This window comes from Somniosus microcephalus, unplaced genomic scaffold (genome assembly GCF_052327205.1).
Source record: "Somniosus microcephalus isolate GS21.2 unplaced genomic scaffold, FLI_Smic_1.0 unresolved_chr7, whole genome shotgun sequence".
NCBI lineage: Eukaryota > Metazoa > Chordata > Chondrichthyes > Squaliformes > Somniosidae > Somniosus > Somniosus microcephalus.
In genome coordinates this window covers 34,106,370-34,126,433 of record NW_028225185.1, presented here as the reverse complement: position 1 = coordinate 34,126,433, position 20,064 = coordinate 34,106,370, and the positions used below count along the sequence as shown (strand labels likewise).

The window sequence follows — 20,064 nt, the reverse complement described above, 5'->3', positions numbered from 1 at the left end:
AATTGAATTGAGAGAGACAGAGACAGACAAGAGAGAGGACAGAGAGAGACAGAGAGAGACAGAGAGAGAGAGAGAGACAGAGAGAGAGACAGAGACAGAGAGAGGAGACAGAGAGAGAGAGACGAGAAGAGAGAGAGAGACAGAGAGAGAGAGAGACAGACAGAGAGAGAGAGAGAGACAGAGAGAGACAGAGAGAGACAGAGAGAGAGAGAGAGAGAGAGAGACACAGAGAGAGAAGACAGAGAGCAGAGAGAGAGAGAGAGAGACGAGAGACAGAGAGAGAAGACAGAGAGAGAGACAGAGAGAGAGACAGAGAGAGAGACAGGGAGAGAGACAGGGAGAGAGACAGAGGAGGACCAGAGAGAGAGAGAGACAGAGAGAGAGACAGAGAGAGAGACAGAGAGAGAGACAGAGAGAGAGAGAGACAGAGAGAGAGAGAGAGGAAAGAGAGAGAGAAAGGGTCGGGAGGAAGGAGTCTGTATTGTCACTGCTGGCCTCCACCAACATCAGCCCCACACACCCTGGTTTCTCCCCCTCCCCTCCCCAGGCTTAGACTTGCCCCTCCCGCTCTCCGTTTTGTCGAGGCACTGTCTCCGTACCAGGGAAGTGATGTGTCCGTGAGGAACGTCATCAGGATCTTCTTCCCTGAAACAGAAAGACAAAGAAAACCCACACGTTTAAAATAAAACTGGCCGAGGAAGGGTGCAAATACATGCGGCGCAGTGGGTCAATGCCCACCCGAGGTGGTACTGAGACACACACACCAGGGAGGACCCGGGCTCCAAGTCCCACTCTGTGCCCCGCAACCAATAGAGACACGACCCACGCATCTGCCCCCATGGGGTACAGTGAATCATAATCGGACAGGACAGGGGTAACGGGGGACAAGCAGAGTTCAGGGGCTGACCCACCGGGAGGAACAGGAGGAGGCCATTCAGCCCCTCGAGCCTGTTGCATTAGGAACAGGAGGAGGCCGTTCAGCCCCCTTGAGCCTGTTACGTTAGGAACAGGAGGAGGCCGTTCAGCCCCCTCGAGCCTGTTACATTAGGAACAGGAGGAGGCCATTCAGCCCCCTCGAGCCTGTTACATTAGGAACAGGAGGAGGCCGTTCAGCCTCCTCGAGCCTGTTACATTAGGAAACAGGAGGAGGCCGTTCAGCCCCCTCGAGCCTGTTACATTAGGAACAGGAGGAGGCCATTCAGCCCCCTCGAGCCTGTTACATTAGGAACAGGAGGAGGCCGTTCAGCCCCCTCGAGCCTGTTACATTAGGAACAGGAGGAGGCCGTTCAGCCCCCCTCGAGCCTGTTACATTAGGAACAGGAGGAGGCCGTTCAGCCCCCTCGAGCCTATTACGTTAGGAACAGGAGGAGGCCGTTCAGCCCCCTCGAGCCTGTTACATTAGGAACAGGAGGAGGCCGTTCAGCCCCCTCGAGCCTGTTACATTAGGAACAGGGGGAGGCCGTTCAGCCCCTCGAGCCTGTTACATTAGGAACAGGAGGAGGCGTTCAGCCCCTCGAGCCTGTTACATTAGGAACAGGAGGAGGCCATTCAGCCCCTCGAGCCTGTTCCACCATTCAATCAGATCATGGTTGATCTGTATTTTAACTCCGTCTACCGCCTTGATTCCGTAACCCTTAATCCATTACCCAGCAAAAACCCATCGATCTCAGTTTTGAAATTTCCAATTGACCCCCAGCCTCGACAGCTCTTTGGGGGGGGAGAGAGTTCCAGATTTCCACCAGCCTTTGTGTGAAGAAGTGCTTCCTGACATCACCCCTGAACGGCCTGGCTCTAATTTGAAGGTTCTGCCCCCTTGTTCTGGACTCCCCCCACCAGAGGAAATAGTTTCTCTCTCGATCGACCCGATCGGATCCTTTAATCATCTCAAACACCTCGATCAGATCACCCCTTAATCTTCTACACTCGAGGGAACACAAGACCAGTCTATGCCCCGCACCTTAGGAGCCAGGGAGCAGGCCAGTCAGCCTCCCAGACAAGGAGCAGCACTCCACGGCCGTGAGAAGTGGGGTAACGGAGATTATGAAAGGGTTCGATAGGGTAGACGTAGAGAAGATGTCTCCACTTGTGGGGGAGAACTAGGGGCCGTCATATAAGAGAGTCACTAATAAAATCAATCGGGAATTCAGGAGAAACTTCTTCACCCAGAGAAGTGGTGAGAATGTGGAACTCGCTCCCACAGGGATGTGGTCGAGGCGAATAGCGGAGATGTATTTAAGGGGGAAGCTGGATAAACACACGAGGGAGAAAGGAATAGAAGGTTATGGTGACGGGGGTGAGATGAAGAGGGGGCGGGAGGAGAGGCTCGTGTGGAGCAGGAACACTGGCACGGAGCAGAGGGGCCGAATGACCTGTTCCTGGGTTGTACGTTCTACGTAATTCTGTACAGTCGGACCGACCGAACACTGGGCTGTCCTCTCACTCACATTTTAGCCAGTACATAACCCACGATCTTTCCATTCTCATCCTCGCGATGTAAGATAGCTGGATAGGGGGGCAAAATAAACAAGAGTTAGCGTCCGGCATCTGAAATGGCTGAAAGCTCGCCCGTTCTCAGTCGCCCTTCCGAGGGCTGGATCCCAAGCTCCAACTCCCAAAGGTACTTGTTCAAATATCATCCCGAGGATGTGGGTGTCGCTGGCCAGGCCGGCACTTATTGTCCATCACGAATCGCCCTCGAGAAGGTGGTGGTGAGCCGCCTTCTTGAACCGCTGCAGTCCGTGCGGTGAAGGTGCTCCCACGGCGCTGTTAGGGAGGAGTTCCAGGATTTGGACCCAGCGACCCCAACCAGGTCCCGTCGGAGAGCAGTATTAAAATCGTGGCACAGGCCATGCACTTTCTGCCCACCATCCTTACTTCCTGTAGTCACGGGTTTGTTGCTCAACATTTCTCATTCAAATTACCTACGTCACTTGTCAGCTTGTCTCAGTGGCTCTCACCATCGTCTGGGTCAGAAGGTCGTGAGAACGAGCCCCCCCACTCCAGAGACTCGAGCCCAGAATCCAGGCCGACACTGCCAGTGGAGTACTGAGGGAGCGCCGCACTGTCGGAGGGGCGGGTACTGAGGGAGCGCCGCACTGTCGGAGGGGCGGTACTGAGGGAGCGCCGCACTGTCGGAGGGGCGGTACTGAGGGAGCGCCGCACTGTCGGAGGGGCGGTACTGAGGGAGCGCCGCACTGTCGGAGGGGCGGTACTGAGGGAGCGCCGCACTGTCGGAGGGGCGGTGCTGAAGGGAGCGCCGCACTGTCGGAGGGGCGGTGCTGAGGGAGCGCCGCACTGTCGGAGGGGCGGGTACCGAGTGGAGCGCCGCACTGTCGGAGGGGCGGTACCGAGGGAGCGCCGCACTGTCGGAGGGGCGGTACTGAGGGAGCGCCACACTGTCGGGAGGGGGCGGGTACTGAGGGAGCGCCGCACTGTCGGAGGGGCAGTACTGAGGGAGCACCGCACTGTCGGAGGGGCAGTACTGAGGGAGCGCCACACTGTCGGAGGGGCGGTACTGAGGGAGCGCCGCACTGTCGGAGGGGTTGTACTGAGGGAGCACCGCACTGTCGGAGGGGCAGTACTGAGGGAGCGCCGCACTGTCGGAGGGGCGGTACTGAGGGAGCGCCGCACTGTCGGAGGGGCGGTACTGAGGGAGCGCCGCACTGTCGGAGTGGCGGTACTGAGGAACGGCGCTACAGAAATGGAAGCTCTTTCTGTCAACCTTCACGGTGTAGTTGCAGGGTCGGGCCACTGTGTGGCTCTGAGGAGCGAGTTTTGAGTCTGTGTATCAACTCCCCCCGTCATCTTGCCAAGCGGGGAAGAATAAGTCAGCGCCTCACCATCGTGCTGGTCGTGGTGATGTACAAGAGGGTGAGCAGAGGTTAGCAGTCCCTACCTGGGGCCATGACAAGCCATGGTAGAAGTAATACTTCATCTGGTAGTTCTCCGGGAGACACAGCAGATTGCAGTGCTGCATGTTCATCAGATCTTCAGGCTGTGAATAGACAAGAGAGACCGTCACACACACACATACACACACACACACACACACACACACACACATAGGAACAGGAGGAGGCCGTTCAGCCCCCCTGCGAGCCTGTTACATGTAGGAACAGGAGGAGGCCATTCAGCCCCTCGAGCCTGTTACATTAGGAACAGGAGGAGGCTGTTCAGCCCCTCGAGCCTGTTACATAAGGAACAGGAGGCCGTTCAGCCCCTCGAGCCTGTTACATTAGGAACAGGAGGAGGCCGTTCAGCCCCTCGAGCTTGTTACATTAGGAACAGGAGGAGGCCGTTCAGCCCCCTTGAGCCTGTTACATTAGGAACAGGAGGAGGCCATTCAGCCCCTCGAGCCTGTTACATTAGGAACAGGAGGAGGCCGTTCAGCCCCCTCGAGCCTGTTACATTAGGAACAGGAGGAGGCCATTCAGCCCCTCGAGCCTGTTACATTTAGGAACAGGAGGCCGTTCAGCCCCTCGAGCCTGTTACATTAGGAACAGGAGGAGGCCATTCAGCCCCTCGAGCCTGTTACATTAGGAACAGGAGGCCGTTCAGCCCCTCGAGCCTGTTACATTAGGAACAGGAGGCCGTTCAGCCCCTCGAGCTGTTACATTAGGAACAGGAGGAGGCCGTTCAGCCCCTCGAGCCTGTTACATTAGGAACAGGAGGAGGCCATTCAGCCCCTCGAGCCTGTTACATTAGGAACAGGAGGCCGTTCAGCCCCTCGAGCCTGTTACATTAGGAACAGGAGGAGGCCATTCAGCCCCTCGAGCCTGTTACATTAGGAACAGGAGGAGGCCGTTCAGCCCCCTCGAGCCTGTTACATTAGGAACAGGAGGAGGCCGTTCAGCCCCCCTTGAGCCTGTTACATTAGGAACAGGAGGCCGTTCAGCCCCCTCGAGCCTGTTACATTAGGAACAGGAGGAGACCGTTCAGCCCCTCGAGCCTGTTACATTAGGAACAGGAGGAGGCCGTTCAGCCCCTCGAGCCCGTTACATTAGGAACAGGAGGAGACCGTTCAGCCCCTCGAGCCTGTTACATTAGGAACAGGAGGAGGCCGTTCAGCCCCCTCGAGCCTGTTACATTAGGAACAGGAGGAGGCCGTTCACGCCCTCGAGCCCGTTACATTAGGAACTAGGAGGAGGCCGTTCAGCCCCTCGAGCCTGTTACATTAGGAACAGGAGGAGCCGTTCAGCATCCTCGAGCCTGTTCTGCCATTCAATGATATCATGGTTGATCTGTGACCAAACGCCATATACCCACCACATATCCCTGAATACCTTGGGTTAACAGAAATCTATCAATCTCCGATTTAAAATGAACAATTGACCCCCCGGCATCAATTGCCGTTTGCGGAAGAGAGTTCCAAACTTCTACCACCCTTTGTGTGTCGAACTGTTTCCGAACTTCACTCCTGAAAGGTCTGGCTCTAATTTTGAGACTCTGCCCCCTAGTCCGAGACTCCCCAACCAGCGGAAATAGTTTCTCTCTCTCGACCCTATCAGTTCCCCTTAATATCCTGAGAACTTCGATCAGATCGACCCCTTAACCGAGATAAACAAATGAGGGAGAAAGGAATAGAAGGAGATGGTAATGGGGTGAGATGAAGAGGGGGCGGGAGGAGGCTGGTGTGGAGCAGGAACACCGGCACGGAGCAGAGGGGTCCGAATGGCCTGTTTCCGAGCTGTAAGGTTCGATGCATACAGTGTGGAGCCAGGTTCCACTCCCACTCCGTGAAGGAGAATCGGTCCCAGGGGAGCGGTGGGAGAATCAGCCAGGGCTCCCATTCTCAGTCACTCTCCAGCCAATCCTGCCGGTTAGCTTATGCCCACGACGGAAGCGGGCCGGGCTGTGAAGGCCTGCCTGGTTGAATAGCCAGCCTTCAGTGGCTTGCACCGGGAGAACGGCGAGTGTACAGACTTGTGGGAACCCACATCCCAAGAGAGAGAGAGAAGGGGGAGGGGGGGAGGGGGGGAGGGAGCGAGGGAGGGGGGGGAGAGGGAGCGAGGGGAGGGGGGGGGAGAGGGCGAGGGAGGGAGGGAGAGAGCGAGGGAGGGGGGGAGAGAGCGAGGGAGGGGGGGGAGAGAGCGAGGGAGGGGGGGAGAGAGCGAGGGAGGGGGGAGAGAGCGAGGGAGGGGGGGGAGAGAGCGAGGGAGGGGTGGGAGAGAGCGAGGGAGGGGGGGAGAGAGCGAGGGAGGGGGGGAGAAGAGGAGAGCGAGGGAGGGGGGGGAGAGAGCGAGGGAGGGGGGGAGAGAGCGAGGGGAGGGTGGGGGAGGAGAGCGAGGGAGGGGGGGGAGAGAGCGAGGGAGGGGGGGAGAGAGCGAGGGAGGGGGGGAGAGAGCGAGGGAGGGGGGGGAGGAGAGCGAGGAGGGGGGGGAGAGAGCGAGGGAGGGGGGAGAGAGCGAGGGAGGGGGGGAGAGAGCAGAGGGAGGGGGGGGAGAGAGCGAGGGAGGGGGGGAGAGAGCGAGGGAGGGGGGGAGAGAGCGAGGGGAGGGGGTGAGAGAGCGAGGGAGGGGGGAGAGAGCGAGGGAGGGGGGAGAGAGCGAGGGAGGGGGGGAGAGAGCGAGGAGGGGGGGAGAGAGCGAGGGAGGGGGGGATGAGAGCGAGGGAGGGGGGAGAGAGAGCGAGGGAGGGGGAGAGAGCGAGGGGGGGAGAGAGCGAGGAGGGGGAGAGAGCGAGGGAGGGGGGGAGAGAGCGAGGGAGGGGGGAGAGAGCGAGGGAGGGGGGGAGAGAGCGAGGGAGGGGGGGAGAGAGCGAGGGAGGGGGGGAGAGAGCGAGGGAGGGGGGGAGAGAGCGAGGGAGGGGGAGAGAGCGAGGGAGGGGGAGAGAGCGAGGGAGGGGAGAGAGAGGGAGCGCGGGGGGAGAGAGCGAGGGAGGGAGAGAGAGCGAGGGAGGGGGAGAGAGAGAGGGAGCGCGGGGGAGAGCGAGGGGGGAGGGAAGGAAAGAAAGAAAATTGGCGAACAGCCTGTTTTAATTTGAGAGAGTCATCGAGGGCTGAATGTGAGCGGCGATGGGGTTAAGCATCCAGCAGCAGGGCGCGTTACTTGGGATTAGCAACAAGCCGAATTCATTATCCGTAAGCCTCTCTGCTAATCCGGCCGCTCGGGGATATTTCAGGCCGGCGCGACGAGGGTGCAAAGATCAGCCTTTGATGAGCCAACACCTCCCCTAATCCTGAGCTGTCAGGGCCGATCAAACAGCCACGGCAGAATAGGCCAGGAATAGCCGTGCACGGACTCCGTCTCCCCATTCCCCCTCAGCACCCGTCCCCCCACCAGCGAGTTAATTTAGTTAACAGATTAATCAGGCCAAGCACTGGGGTTCATTTCTAGAGGGATAGAATTGAAAAGCAGAGATGTTATGCTAAACTTGTACAGAATCGTTTGTGTGGTGTATGTAACCTGTTCCACCTTAAGAGAACTACCTTAAGAGATGTACTACTTTCTCTTGGCTGCTGTATACTGTAATACCGGTGGTGACCACACCGGTATATAAACGTTGTGTAGTGATTTGCTGGGCAGTTCAGCCCTGACCTCCGAATAGTAAAGACCTGTTAAAGTTATTCTTGTTGTCTGTGTCCAGTGATTTATAATAAGCATAATTGGGACACATAGACTCAACAGTTTGGTCCACACCTGGAGCACCGTGCACAGTTCTGGTCTCCATAATGATACATAATGTGGGTAACACAGCAGACCACCAAACTATCTGGGTCACACTTCAGATAGCAGGAGTCCAAGTGAAGATGGAATTGGACACGGGATCGGCATTGGTGGTCATGAATAAGCAAGATTACAAAAGGTTATTTCCACACAGTCCCTTAAGGGATACGGAGATTGTTTTGAAAACGTACACGGGGCAAAGAGTATACCCCATTGGAAAGATAAAGGTAAAGGTGGTCCACAAGGATAAAGAAAGCCGAGGAATGGACTTATATGTGTTACCTGAGGGAGGTCCACCATTACTGGGACGGGAATGGATCAGGAGAATAAATATGGACTGGCATTCCTTAAAAGCACTAACTGTAGATTCTGGCAAAAAGGAAGATGTCAAACCGAAACGACTGTCCAGAATATTGGACGATGCTAAAGAGGTGTTCCAGCAGGGACTGGGAACACTGAAAGGAATTACGGCAAACATCAAAGTTGAAGAACATGCAAACCCGAAATTTTTCAAAGCCAGACCGGTACCTTATGCGATACGACCTGCTGTGGAAGCTGAGCTGGAAGGACTAGAACGGTCCGGAGTACTGTCAAAGGTGGACTGGAGTGAATGGGCCACGCCCATTGTTCCCGTCATGAAGCGTTCATCGAGTAACAAACCGGGGGAACCGGGGAAGGTTCGCATCTGTGGCGATTTCAAGATCACTGTTAATCCGGTGCTTCACACGGTGCAATATCCGCTTCCACGGATTGAGGATATCTTCGCTTCGTTGGCTGGCGGGAAACACTTCACCAAGATAGACCTGGCGCAGGAGTATTTACAGATGGAAGTTGATGAAGCGTCACGCCAGTATCTCACGATCAACACGCATAAGGGCTTATATCGGTATAATAGACTGGTTTTTGGAGTGGCATCGGCTCCAGCGATTTGGCAAAGGGCCATGGAGCAGGTATTACAGGGAATTCCAGGCACACAATGCTACCTGGACGACATTCTGATTACAGGAAATGATGATGAGGAACACCTTGCAAATTTGGAACAGGTGCTCAACAGATTGAAAGAATATGGACTTCGAGTTAATCACCAGAAATGTGAGTTCTTTCAGAAGCAAATCTCGTACTGTGGTCACGTCATTGACCAGGAGGGGCTTCACAAGTCACCTGACAAGATCGAAACTGTCGTGAAGGCTCCCGCTCCGGAGAATGTATCCCAGTTGAGGTCGTTCCTAGGGTTGATTAACTATTACCATAAGTTTCTGCCAAATTTATCCACGGTGCTACACCCGCTGAACGCTCTTTTGCAGAAGGGAGTGCCATGGAAGTGGAGCGAGGACTGTAAGCGGGCCTTTCACAAAGGCAAGGCATTGATCACCTCTAAGGAAGTGTTGGCTCACTTTAACCCAACGCTGCCTATTCGGTTAGCTTGTGATGCTTCCCTATATGGTATTGGGGCAGTGCTCTCACATAGGTTGCCAAATGGCTTGGAAAGACCAGTCGCATTCGCATCCAGATCATTGACCTCCGCTGAGCGCAACTATGCTCAGATAGATAGGGAGGCTCTCAGCCTTGTGTGGGGAGTAAAAAAATTTAATCATTACCTGCAAGGGCAAAAGTTTACGCTGCTGACAGACCACCAGCCGTTGGTTTCCATTTTTAACCCTAAGAAGGGTGTTTCGGTGATGACAGCGCAGAGGCTCCAGAGATGGTCCCTTTTCCTAGGGGCACATCAATATCAGATCGAATTCAAAGGTACAAAGCAACATGGTAATGCTGATGGGCTGTCGCGCCTGCCACTACCTACAGCGGAAGAGGCACCGACAGTTGACCCTGTTGAGCTATTTCACTCGACCATCATCGAATGTTTACCAGTCACCAATGCAAGTATTGAGAGAGAAACCAGGAACGACCCGACACTGTCTCGGGTCTACGAATTGACAGTGAAAGGATGGCCAGCTCATGGTGAACCACTGTTACCGGCATTCTCAGCCAGACGAGAACAGCTGTCCGTCTGTCAAGGAACATTGATGTATGGAACACGGGTGATTATTCCTCCTAAATTAAGGGAGAGAATTCTAAAGGAACTGCATGAAGGTCATCTGGGGGGAGTCAAGATGAAAAGCCTTGCTAGGGCTTATGTGTGGTGGCCAGGTATCGACCAACAGATAGAGGATCTGACGAAAAGCTGCTCAGGGTGCCAAAAAGTTCAAAATGCACCTCCGATTGCACCGCTGCATCCATGGGAATGGCCTTCAACCCCATGGCAACGTGTACATATTGACTTTGCTGGTCCATTCATGGACTCCATGTTTTTAATTGTGGTGGACGCACATTCTAAATGGCCAGAAGTGATTAAGATGACTACCACTGCCTCGGAAAAGACGATCGCGGTGCTAAGAACGATATTTGCAAGAAATGGATTGCCAGAACAAATATGTTCAGACAACGGACCGCAGTTCGTGTCAGAAGAATTCCAGAAATTCATGAAGAAGAATGGGGTGAGACATTATACCTCTGCCCCATATCATCCGGCTACAAACGGGTTGGCCGAGAGATTTGTACAAACGTTCAAAAAAGCAATAAAGGCCATGAGCGAAGATCAGATTCCACTACAACACAAGGTGGACAATTTCCTACTTGCATATCGAAACGCCACTCATGCAGTGACAAACCAAAGTCCTGCCATGATGTTCTACAACAGGAGGTTGCGGTCCAGGTTGGACTTGTTAAAACCAAATGTGCGGAGGGAAGTCGAAAACAAACAGTTCCAGCATATAAATAACAAGACCACTCGGAGTTTCGAAATAGGACAACCAGTGTTAGCCCGGGACTATAAGAATGAGAAATGGCAATCTGGAACAATTCGGGCCAGACAAGGACCCCTGATGTACACGGTAGATATTGGTGAAAATGTAATACGACGTCATGCTGACCAACTGGTAGAATCGAGAACAAGGGTCGAACCCATGGTTACGGCAGAGACAACCGTGGAAGAAGTTAGTGAACCTGAAGCATCTACCTCAGAAGTGAATGTACCTGATGATGATGTCCAATCCATAAGAGATCAACTAGATGAGTCACCCCAGCAACGAGAATCAGAGACCCCTGAAAGGCGTTATCCGTCTCGGATCAGGAGGCCTCCTCAGAGACTGAATCTTTGAACTGTTTTGCATGAAGTTGTATATATATATATATGTTATTATTATGTTATGTTAAATGGGGATATACACTGTTAAGCTAAAAAGGGAGGATTGTGGTGTATGTAACCTGTTCCACCTTAAGAGAACTACCTTAAGAGATGTACTACTTTCTCTTGGCTGCTGTATACTGTAATACCGGTGGTGACCACACCGGTATATAAACGTTGTGTAGTGATTTGCTGGGCAGTTCAGCCCTGACCTCCGAATAGTAAAGACCTGTTAAAGTTATTCTTGTTGTCTGTGTCCAGTGATTTATAATAAGCATAATTGGGACACACAGACTCAACAGTTTGGTCCACACTTGGAGCACCGTGCACAGTTCTGGTCTCCATATACCTTGGTTAGACCACACTTGGAGCACTGTGCACAGTTCTGGTCTCCATATACCTTGGTTAGACCACACTTGGAGCACTGTGCACAGTTCTGGTCTCCATATACCTTGGTTAGACCACACTTGGAGCACTGTGCACAGTTCTGGTCTCCATATACCTTGGTTAGACCGCACTTGGAGCACTGTGCACAGTTCTGGTCTCCCTATACCTTGGTTAGACCACACTTGGAGCACTGTGCACAGTTCTGGTCTCCATATCCCTGGGTTAGACTGCACTTGGAGCACCGTGCACAGTTCTGGTCTCCATATACCTTGGTTAGACCGCACTTGGAGCACTGTGCACAGTTCTGGTCTCCATATACCCTGGTTAGACCACACTTGGAACACCGCGCACAGTTCTGGTCTCCATATACCCTGGTTAGACCGCACTTGGAGCACCGTGCACAGTTCTGGTCTCCATATACCTTGGTTAGACCACACTTGGAGCACTGTGCACAGTTCTGGTCTCCCTATACCTTGGTTAGACCACACTTGGAGCACCGTGCACAGTTCTGGTTTCCATATACCCTGGTTAGACCACACTTGGAGCACCGTGCACAGTTCTGGTCTCCATATACGTTGGTTAGAACACACTTGGAGCACTGTGCAGAGTTCTGGTCTGCATATACCTTGGTTAGACCACACTTGGAGCACCGTACACAGTTCTGGTCTCCATATACCTTGGTTAGACCGCACTTGGAGCACCGTGCACAATTCTGGTCTCCGTTATACCTTGGTTAGACCACACTTGGCATGCTGTGCACCGTTGTGGTCGCCAAATTATAAAAAGGATCAGAGGCTGGGAGAAGATTTGGGGGGGGGGAGGGGCTTCCCACTGGGAGAGGGCGTGGCTCAGCACGTGAGGAGACTCTGAGGTGGAGGGCGGGGCTTGTCACGAAGGGGCGGGGCTTGTCGCAAGGGGCGGGGCTTTACCTGCGAGCTGAAGTGGGGGCGGGGCTTGTCGCGAAGGGCAGGGCTTTACCTGCGCGCTGAGGTGGGGGGCGGGGCTTGACGCGAAGGGCGGGGCTTTACCTGCGAGCTGAAGTGGGGGGGGCTTGTCGCGAAGGGCGGGGCTTTACCTGCGAGCTGAGGTGGGGGCGGGGCTTGTGTTGAGGGACGGGCCTTTACCTGCGAGCTGAAGTGGGGAGGAGCTTGTCGCGAGGGGCAGGGCTTTACCTGCGAGCTGAAGTGGGGGCGGGGCTGCGAGAGGCGGGGCTTTACCTGCGAGCTGAAGTGGGGGTGGGGCTTGTTGCGAAGGGCGGGGCTTTATCGGCGAGCTGAAGTGGGGGTGGGGCGTGTCGTGAGGGGTGGGGCTTGTCGTGAAGGGCGGGGCTTTACCTGCAAGCTGAAGTGGGGGCGGGGCTTGTCACGAAGGGCGGGGCTTTACCTGCAAGCTCAAGTGGGGGCGGGGCTTGTCGTGAGGGCCGGGGCTTTACCTGTGAGCTGAAGTGGGGGCGGGGCTTGTCACGAGGGGCGGGGCTTTACCTGCAAGCTGAAGTGGGGGGGGGGGGGCTTCTCGTGAGGGGTGGGGCTTGTCGCGAAGGGCGGGGCTTTACCTGCAAGCTGAAGTGGGGGCGGGGCTTGTCGTCAGGGGCGGGGCTTGTCACGAAGGGCGGGGCTTTACCTGCAAGCTGAAGTGGGCACGGGGCTTGACGTGAGGGCCGGGGCTTTACCTGCGAGCTGAAGTGGACGGCGGGGCTTGTCTCGAGGGGCGGGGCTTTACCTGCAAGCTGAAGTGGGGGTGGGGCTTGTCGTGAGGGGCGGGGCTTGTCACGAAGGGCGGGGCTTTACCTGCAAGCTGAAGTGGGGGCGGGGCTTGTCGCGAGGGGCGGGGCTTTACCCACGAGCTGAAGTAGGGGCGGGGCTTGTCACGAGGGGCGGGGCTTTACCTGCGAGCTGAAGTGGGGGCGGGGCTTGTTGCAAAGGGGCGGGGCTTTGCCTGCGAGCTGAAGTGGGGGCGGGGCTTGTCGCAAAGAGGCAGGGCTTTACCTGCGAGCTCAGGTGGGGGGCAGGTCTTGTCACGAAGAGCAGGGCTTTACCTGCGAGCTGAAGTGGGGGGCGGGGCTTGTCGCGAGAGGCGGGGCTTGTCGCAAAGGGGCGGGGCCGTACCTGCAAGCTGAAGTGGGGCGGGGTTTTACCTGCGAGCTGAAGTGGGGGCGGGGCTTGTCGCAAGGGCGCGGGGCCTTACCTGCGAGCTGAAGTGGGGGCGGGGCTTGTCACGAGGGGCGGGGCTTTACATGCGAGCTGAAGTGGGGGCGGGGCTTGTCACGAGGGGCGGGGCTTTACCTGCGAGCTGAAGTGGGGGCGGGGCTTGTCACGAGGGGCGGGGCTTTACCTGCGAGCTGAAGTGGGGGCGGGGCTTGTCACGAAGAGCGGGGCTTTACCTGCGAGCTGAAGTGGGGGCGGGGCTTGTCACGAGGGGCGGGGCTTTACCTGCGAGCTGAAGTGGGGGCGGGGCTTGTCGCGAAGGGCGGGGCTTTACCTGCGAGTTGAAGTGGGGGCGGGGCTTGTCGTGAGGGGCGGGGCTTTACCTGCGAGCTGAAGTGGGGGCAGAGCTTGTCGCGAGGGGTGTGGCTTTACCGGCGAGCTGAATGGGGGCGGGGCTTGTCGCGAGGGGCGGGGCTTCACCTGCGAGCTGAAGTGTGGGCGGGGCTTGTCGCAAGAGGCAAGGCTTTACCTGCGCGCTGAAGTGGGGGCGGGGCTTGTCGCGAAGGGCGGGGCTTTACCTGCGCGCTGAAGTGGGAGCGGGGCTTGTCGCGAAGGGCGGGGCTTTACCTGCGAGCTGAAGTGGGGGCGGGGTATGTTCTGAGGGGCGGGGCTTTACCTGTGAGCTGAAGTGGGGGCGGGGCTTGTCACGAGGGGCGGGGCTTTACCTGCAAGCTGAAGTGGGGGGGGGGGGGGGGGGCTTGTCGTGAGGGGTGGGGCTTGTCGCGAAGGGCGGGGCTTTACCGGCAAGCTGAAGTGGGGGCGGGGCTTGTCGTCAGGGGCGGGGCTTGTCACGAAGGGCGGGGCTTTACCTGCAAGCTGAAGTGGGCACGGGGCTTGCCGTGAGGGGCGGGGCTTTACCTGCGAGCTGAAGTGGACGGCGGGGCTTGTCTCGAGGGGCGGGGCTTTACCTGCAAGCTGAAGTGGGGGTGGGGCTTGTCGTGAGGGGCGGGGCTTGTCGTGAGGGGCGGGGCTTGTCACGAAGGGCGGGGCTTTACCTGCAAGCTGAAGTGGGGGCGGGGCTTGTCGCGAGGGGCGGGGCTTTACCCACGAGCTGAAGTAGGGGCGGGGCTTGTCACGAGGCTTTACCTGCGAGCTGAAGTGGGGGCGGGGCTTGTTGCAAAGGGGCGGGGCTTTGCCTGCGAGCTCAAGTGGGGGCGGGGCTTGTCGCAAAGGGGCAGGGCTTTACCTGCGAGCTCAGGTGGAGGGCAGGTCTTGTCACGAAGAGCGGGGCTTTACCTGCGAGCTGAAGTGGGGGGCTGGGCTTGTCGCGAGAGGCGGGGCTTGTCGCAAAGGGGCGGGGCTTTACCTGCGAGCTGAAGTGGGGGCGGGGCTTGTCGCAAGGGCGCGGGGCCTTACCTGCAAGCTGAAGTGCGGGCGGGGCTTGTCATGAAGGGCGGGGCTTTACCTGCGAGCTGAAGTGGGGGCGGGGCTTGTCACGAGGGGCGGGGCTTTACATGCGAGCTGAAGTGGGGGCGGGGCTTGTCATGAAAGGCGGGGCTTTACCTGCGAGCTGAAGTGGGGGCGGGGCTTGTCACGAGGGGCAGGGCTTTACCTGCGAGCTGAAGTGGGGGCGGGGCTTGTCACGAAGAGCGGGGCTTTACCTGCGAGCTGAAGTGGGGGCGGGGCTTGTCACGAGGGGCAGGGCTTTACCTGCGAGCTGAAGTGGGGGCGGGGCTTGTCGTGAGGGGCGGGGCTTTGCCTGCGAGCTGAAGTGGGGGCAGGGCTTGTCGCGAGGGGTGTGGCTTTACCTGCGAGCTGAATGGGGCGGGGCTTGTCGCGAGGGGCGGGGCTTCACCTGCGAGCTGAAGTGTGGGCGGGGCTTGTCGCGAGAGGCAAGGCTTTACCTGCGAGCTGAAGTGGGGCGGGGCTTGTCGCGAAGGGCAGGGCTTTAACTGCGAGCTCAAGTGGGGGCGGTGCTTGTCACGAAGGGCGGGGCTTTACCTGCGAGCTGAAGTGGGGCTTGTCGCAAGGGGCGGGGCTTTACCTGTGAGCTGGTGTGGGGGCGGGGCTTGTCGTGAGGGGCGGGGCTTTACCTGCGCGCTGAAGTGGGGGCGGGGCTTGTCGCGAAGGGCGGGGCTTTACCTGCGAGCTGAAGTGGGGGCGGGGTATGTTCTGAGGGGCGGGGCTTTACCTGTGAGCTGAAGTGGGGGCGGGGCTTGTCGCAAAGGGCGGGGCTTTACCTGCAAGCTTAAGTGGGGGCGGGGTTTGTCATGAGGGGCGGGGCTTTACCTGTGAGCTGAAGTGGGGGCGGGGCTTTAAATGCGAGCTGAAGTAGGGGCGGAGCTTGTCGCGAGGAGCAGGGCTTTACCTGCAAGCTGAAGTGGGGGCGGGGCTTGTCACGAAGGGCGGGGCTTGTCGCGAGGGGCGAGGCTTTACCTGCGAGCTGAAGTGGGGGCGGGGCTTGTCGCGAAGGGCGGGGCTTGTCGCGAAGGGCGGGGCTTTACCTGCGAGCGGAGGTGGGGGCGGGGCTTGTTGCGAAGGGCGGGGCTTGTCACGAAGGGGCGGGGCTTTCGCTGCGAGCTGAGGTGGAGGGCGGGGCTTGTCGCTAGGGGCGGGGCTTTAGCTCCGAGCTGAGGTGGAGGGCGGGGCTTGTCGCTAGGGGCGGGGCTTTAGCTCCGAGCTGAGGTGGAGGGCGGGGCTTGTCGCGCGAGGGGCGGGGTTTGTCGCGAGGGGCGGGGCTTGCCCATATAAGGCCGGCAGCGTGCGCGCATCCGCGAGGAGGAGGAGGCAGAGTCGCCGCCCTCACACCCGGGGCCGCCCGGCCCGGATTGAATTGACTCACCCTGGCGTTGCGGATGTTCATGGTGCTGTGGGCTGGCGGTGAGGTGTTGTCCGATGGCTCTCTCGCTCTGCTCGTCGGCCCGGGTTTGAATCGCTCTATCGCTCTCTCTCTCTCTCGCGGTCGCCGCGCACCCTCAACCACGTGACTCGCCGTTCGCGGCCTCTGGGCCGCCCCCGATCTCCGTCCAATCAGCGGCCCGCTCCGCGCCGATTGACAACCGCGTCGTCCAATGGGCGGAGAGGAAGGCGGGTTTTTGGTCACGCGGGGAGGCGGTGGGACAACCAAGCCCGACCCGCCCGACCCTCTCCCTTCTCAGCCAATCGGAAGCTGGCGATCCGTACTGACAGCCGCGCCGACCAATCGGCTCTGAGAGCGGCGCTGATTGACAACCCCCAGCACCAATCGGCTCTGAGCGCCCGCCCCCATCGTCGCAGCCAATCAGCTGGGAAGTCCCTGTTTTTCTTTAACCCCGCCCACTCTTAAAGGGGAAGTTTCAGTGAATTAAAGGGAAGGTAGAAAATCCATCAGCCAGGGATCATCCTGATCCCAGTCCAGTGACTTCGCCCCAGAGTCTGATGGTGACGCGACCCCCGCCACGGTCTCTAAATCGTCCGACGTCCAGTCCTGGACGAGCAGAAATTTTATCCCAATTAAATCTTCTTCGTAGAAACATAGAAGATAGGAGCAGGAGTCGGCCATTCGGCCCCTCGAATCTGCTCCGCCATTCAATGAGATCATGGCTGATCATCCAAACTCAGTGCCCTGTCCCTGCCTTCTCCCCATATCCCTTGATCCCTTTAGCCTCAAGAAATATGATATAGTAATCTCGGATGTAATGCTTAAGTTATCCACCAGAGGGAGACAAATGCTAAAGGGATAAGATTTACTAGTATTAAGGTAACGTTGTATTATGGGTTATGACTCCGAGCTTCTTCCTCCATCTTGCTCGTGCAGTAAGAAATAGAAGTGCATGCCTGTAGCTGTAAGAGCTCTGTTCTCTCCTAAACTGCGTAATTAAAAAGTTAAGTTTTGGGTTCCTGAAGTCTCACATATCAGTTGTTGGACCTTACTACTCGGATATCACATATATCTAACTCCTTCTTGAATATATTTAATGAATTGGCCTCAACTGCCTTGTGTGGTAGAGAATTCCACAGGTTCACCACTCTCTGGGTGAAGAAATTCCTCCTCATCTCTGTCCTAAATGGCTTACCCCTTATCCTTAGACTGTGACCCCTGGTTCTGGACTCCCCCCGCCATCGGGAACATCCTTCCTGCATCTAATCTGTCTAGTCCTGTTAGAATTTTATAAGTTTCAATGAGATCCCCTCTCATTCTTCTAAACTCCAGCGAGTATAAGCCCAATCGACCCAATCTCTCTTCATACATCATTCCTGCCATCCCAGGTATCAGTCTGGTGAATCTTCGCTGCACTCCCTCCATGGCAAGAACATCCTTCCTCAGATAAGGTGACCAAAACTGCACACAATACTCAAGGTGTGGTCTCACCAAGGCCCCGTACAACTACAGCAAGACATCCCTTGACCCCTTTAGCCTTAAGAAATATATCTGACTCCTTCTTGAATATATTTAATGAATTGGCCTCAACTGCCTTCTGTGGTAGAGAATTCCACAGGTTCACCACTCTCTGGGTGAAGAAATTCCTCCGAGGAATGACTTGCTTCCACATTAAAAATGAGTCCTCAGGTGACTGATGAGTCCGATGCGGGACCTACAGTCTCTGTCACAGGTGGGGCAGACGGTGGTTGAAGGGGCAGGTGGGTGTGGGGTGCTTGGGTTGACATGCGCTGCCTGCACTCGGCTTCCGCTTGCTCCCGGCGAAGAGACTCGAGGTGTTCGGCGCCTTCCCGGATGCTTCTCCTCCACTTTGTGCTCCGGTCTTGGGCCAGGGATTCCCAGGTGTCAGTGGGGATGTTACACTTTTTCCAAGGAGGCTTTGAGGGTGTCCTTGAAGCATTTCCTCTGCCCACCTGGGGCTCCCTTGCCCTGTTGGCGCTCCGAGTAGAGCGCTTGTTTTGGGAGTCTCGTATCGGGCATGCGGACAATGTGACCCGTCCATCGGAGCTGATCGAGCATGGTCAGAGCTTCGATGCTGGGGATGTTGGCCTGCGCAAGAACACTGACGTTGGTGCGCCTATCCTGCCAATGGATTTGCAGGATCTTGCGGAGGCAGCGTTGGTGGGACCTCTCCAGTGCTTTGAGGTGCCTGCTGTACATGGTCCATGTCTCTGAGGCATACAGCAGGGCGGGTATCACTGCTGCTCTGTAGACCACGAGCTTAGTGCCGGGTTTGAGGTCCTGGTCTTCAAATACTCTCTTCCTCAGGCGACCGAAGGCTACACTGGCACACTGAAGGCTCTGTTGGAGGAAATTTTAAAATGGCACCGTAGTGCCTGCTGAAATACTTGACATTCATTGACATTTTGCAGACACTGGCATAACAGACAGCTGACTTGATCTGCTTACACCAAATGTGTGATGTCACTTGTACAGAACAGTAATATAATTAAGTTGTTTGCTAACGGTATAATAATATAATCAACTTGTTTTTGACAGAATGTGATTAAGGGTTGCTAAGGTATCAGATTGGCCAAAGTTAAAGGATGCTAAAGTACCAGATTGGCCAAGGAATTAATGTAATATGGTATCTTTCCTGTTTTTAAATTGTATAAAAGGAGCGCGGCTGCTATTGTAAAGCTGAGAAGCTGGCGATTGCACCAAGGGGGTGTATAGCACTTCTCCCAGAGCGCTCTGTAAATAAAAGTGTACTCGCACATTCCAGCAAGGTCCGCAGTAGTCTGAGTTTATTGCTCTATAAGTCGAAGTTGGGTATACGTCGACCGTTCAGGCTCCAATTCGGCGGTAACAGCGGGAAGACCGAAGCCATTGCCTTTGTTCCCCGCCACGAACTCCGCTGCCGGAACCCTCGTCCCTGCCTTTTTCCCCCTCCAGACTCGACTGTTCCGACGTTCTCCCCGGCCGGCCTCCCACCTTCCACCCTCCGTAGCCATCAGCTCGTCCAAAACGCGGCTGCCTCTGTGTCCTAACTCGCTCCGAGTCACGTTCGCCCATCACCCCCCCCTGTTGCTCGCTGACCCACATTGGCTCCCGGTCCGGCAACGCCTCGATTTTTAAAATTCTCATCCTGGTGTCCAAATCCCTCCGTGGCTCCTCGCACTTCCCTCCCTATCTCTGACTTGGATAGAGAACTGGTTGGCAGACATATACCAGAAACGCTGTCTACGGAGGTCACGGTCCATCATCAAAGACCCTACCCACCCCAGCCTCGGTCTGTTCGCCCTCCTGCCATCTGGGAGACGCTACAGATGCATTCGCACCCGTACGACCAGATTTAGGAACAGCTTCTTTCCCAGGGCTGTCATCCTACTGAACTCCACAAATAAACTCTAAAGCCTGCACATCTGCCAATGCACTTTATTATGGTCATATTTATGTTAATATACTACAAGCCAAATGTATGTTGAATGTTTAAATGTCTTAATCCAAATGTACACTCTCGGGAGCCGCAAGCCTAGATTTCGTTGTACTGCACTTGTGCACTAACAATGACAATAAAAGTTGATTTTGATTTGATTTGATTTGAAGCAAAGAGTTGGAATAAACGGGTCCTTTTTCGAGTGGCAGGCAGTGACTAGTGGGGTACCGCAGGGATCGGTGCTAGGACCCCAGTTATTCACAATATATATTAATGATCTAGACAAGGGAACTAGATGTAATATCTCCAAGTTTGCAGATGACACAAAGCTGGGTGGGCGTGTGTGCTGTGAGGAGGATGCCGAGAAACTCCAGTATGATTTGGAC

At 56.3% G+C, this 20,064-nt stretch overlaps 2 protein-coding genes across 2 annotated transcripts in view; one reads left to right on the top strand and one right to left on the bottom strand.

Annotated features, from left to right (window-relative positions):
• Positions 1 to 20,064, top strand: part of LOC147086771 (uncharacterized) — a 518,811-nt gene that overhangs the window by 414,215 nt on the left and 84,532 nt on the right. The gene's annotated exons all lie outside the window — the stretch shown is intronic.
• On the bottom strand, positions 462 to 16,422 carry LOC147086776 (uncharacterized). Its single transcript, XM_085978379.1, has 4 exons — positions 16,222 to 16,422; positions 3,896 to 3,994; positions 2,445 to 2,502; positions 462 to 645 (listed from the first exon to the last, which is right to left on the bottom strand). Exons 1-4 carry the CDS (start codon positions 16,240 to 16,242, stop codon positions 485 to 487), a joined length of 339 nt encoding a protein of 112 aa, XP_085834505.1. The 5' UTR covers positions 16,243 to 16,422; the 3' UTR covers positions 462 to 484.

Coding starts and splice junctions, on each gene's coding strand:
- LOC147086776 (XM_085978379.1), bottom strand. CDS start 16,242: ATGAACATCCGCAACGCCAGG. Junction 2,503..3,895: donor ATGGCTTGTCATGGCCCCAG/GTAGGGACTGCT, acceptor CCCCCTATCCAG/CTATCTTACATCGCGAGGAT. Junction 646..2,444: donor GGTTATGTACTGGCTAAAAT/GTGAGTGAGAGG, acceptor TTTCTGTTTCAG/GGAAGAAGATCCTGATGACG.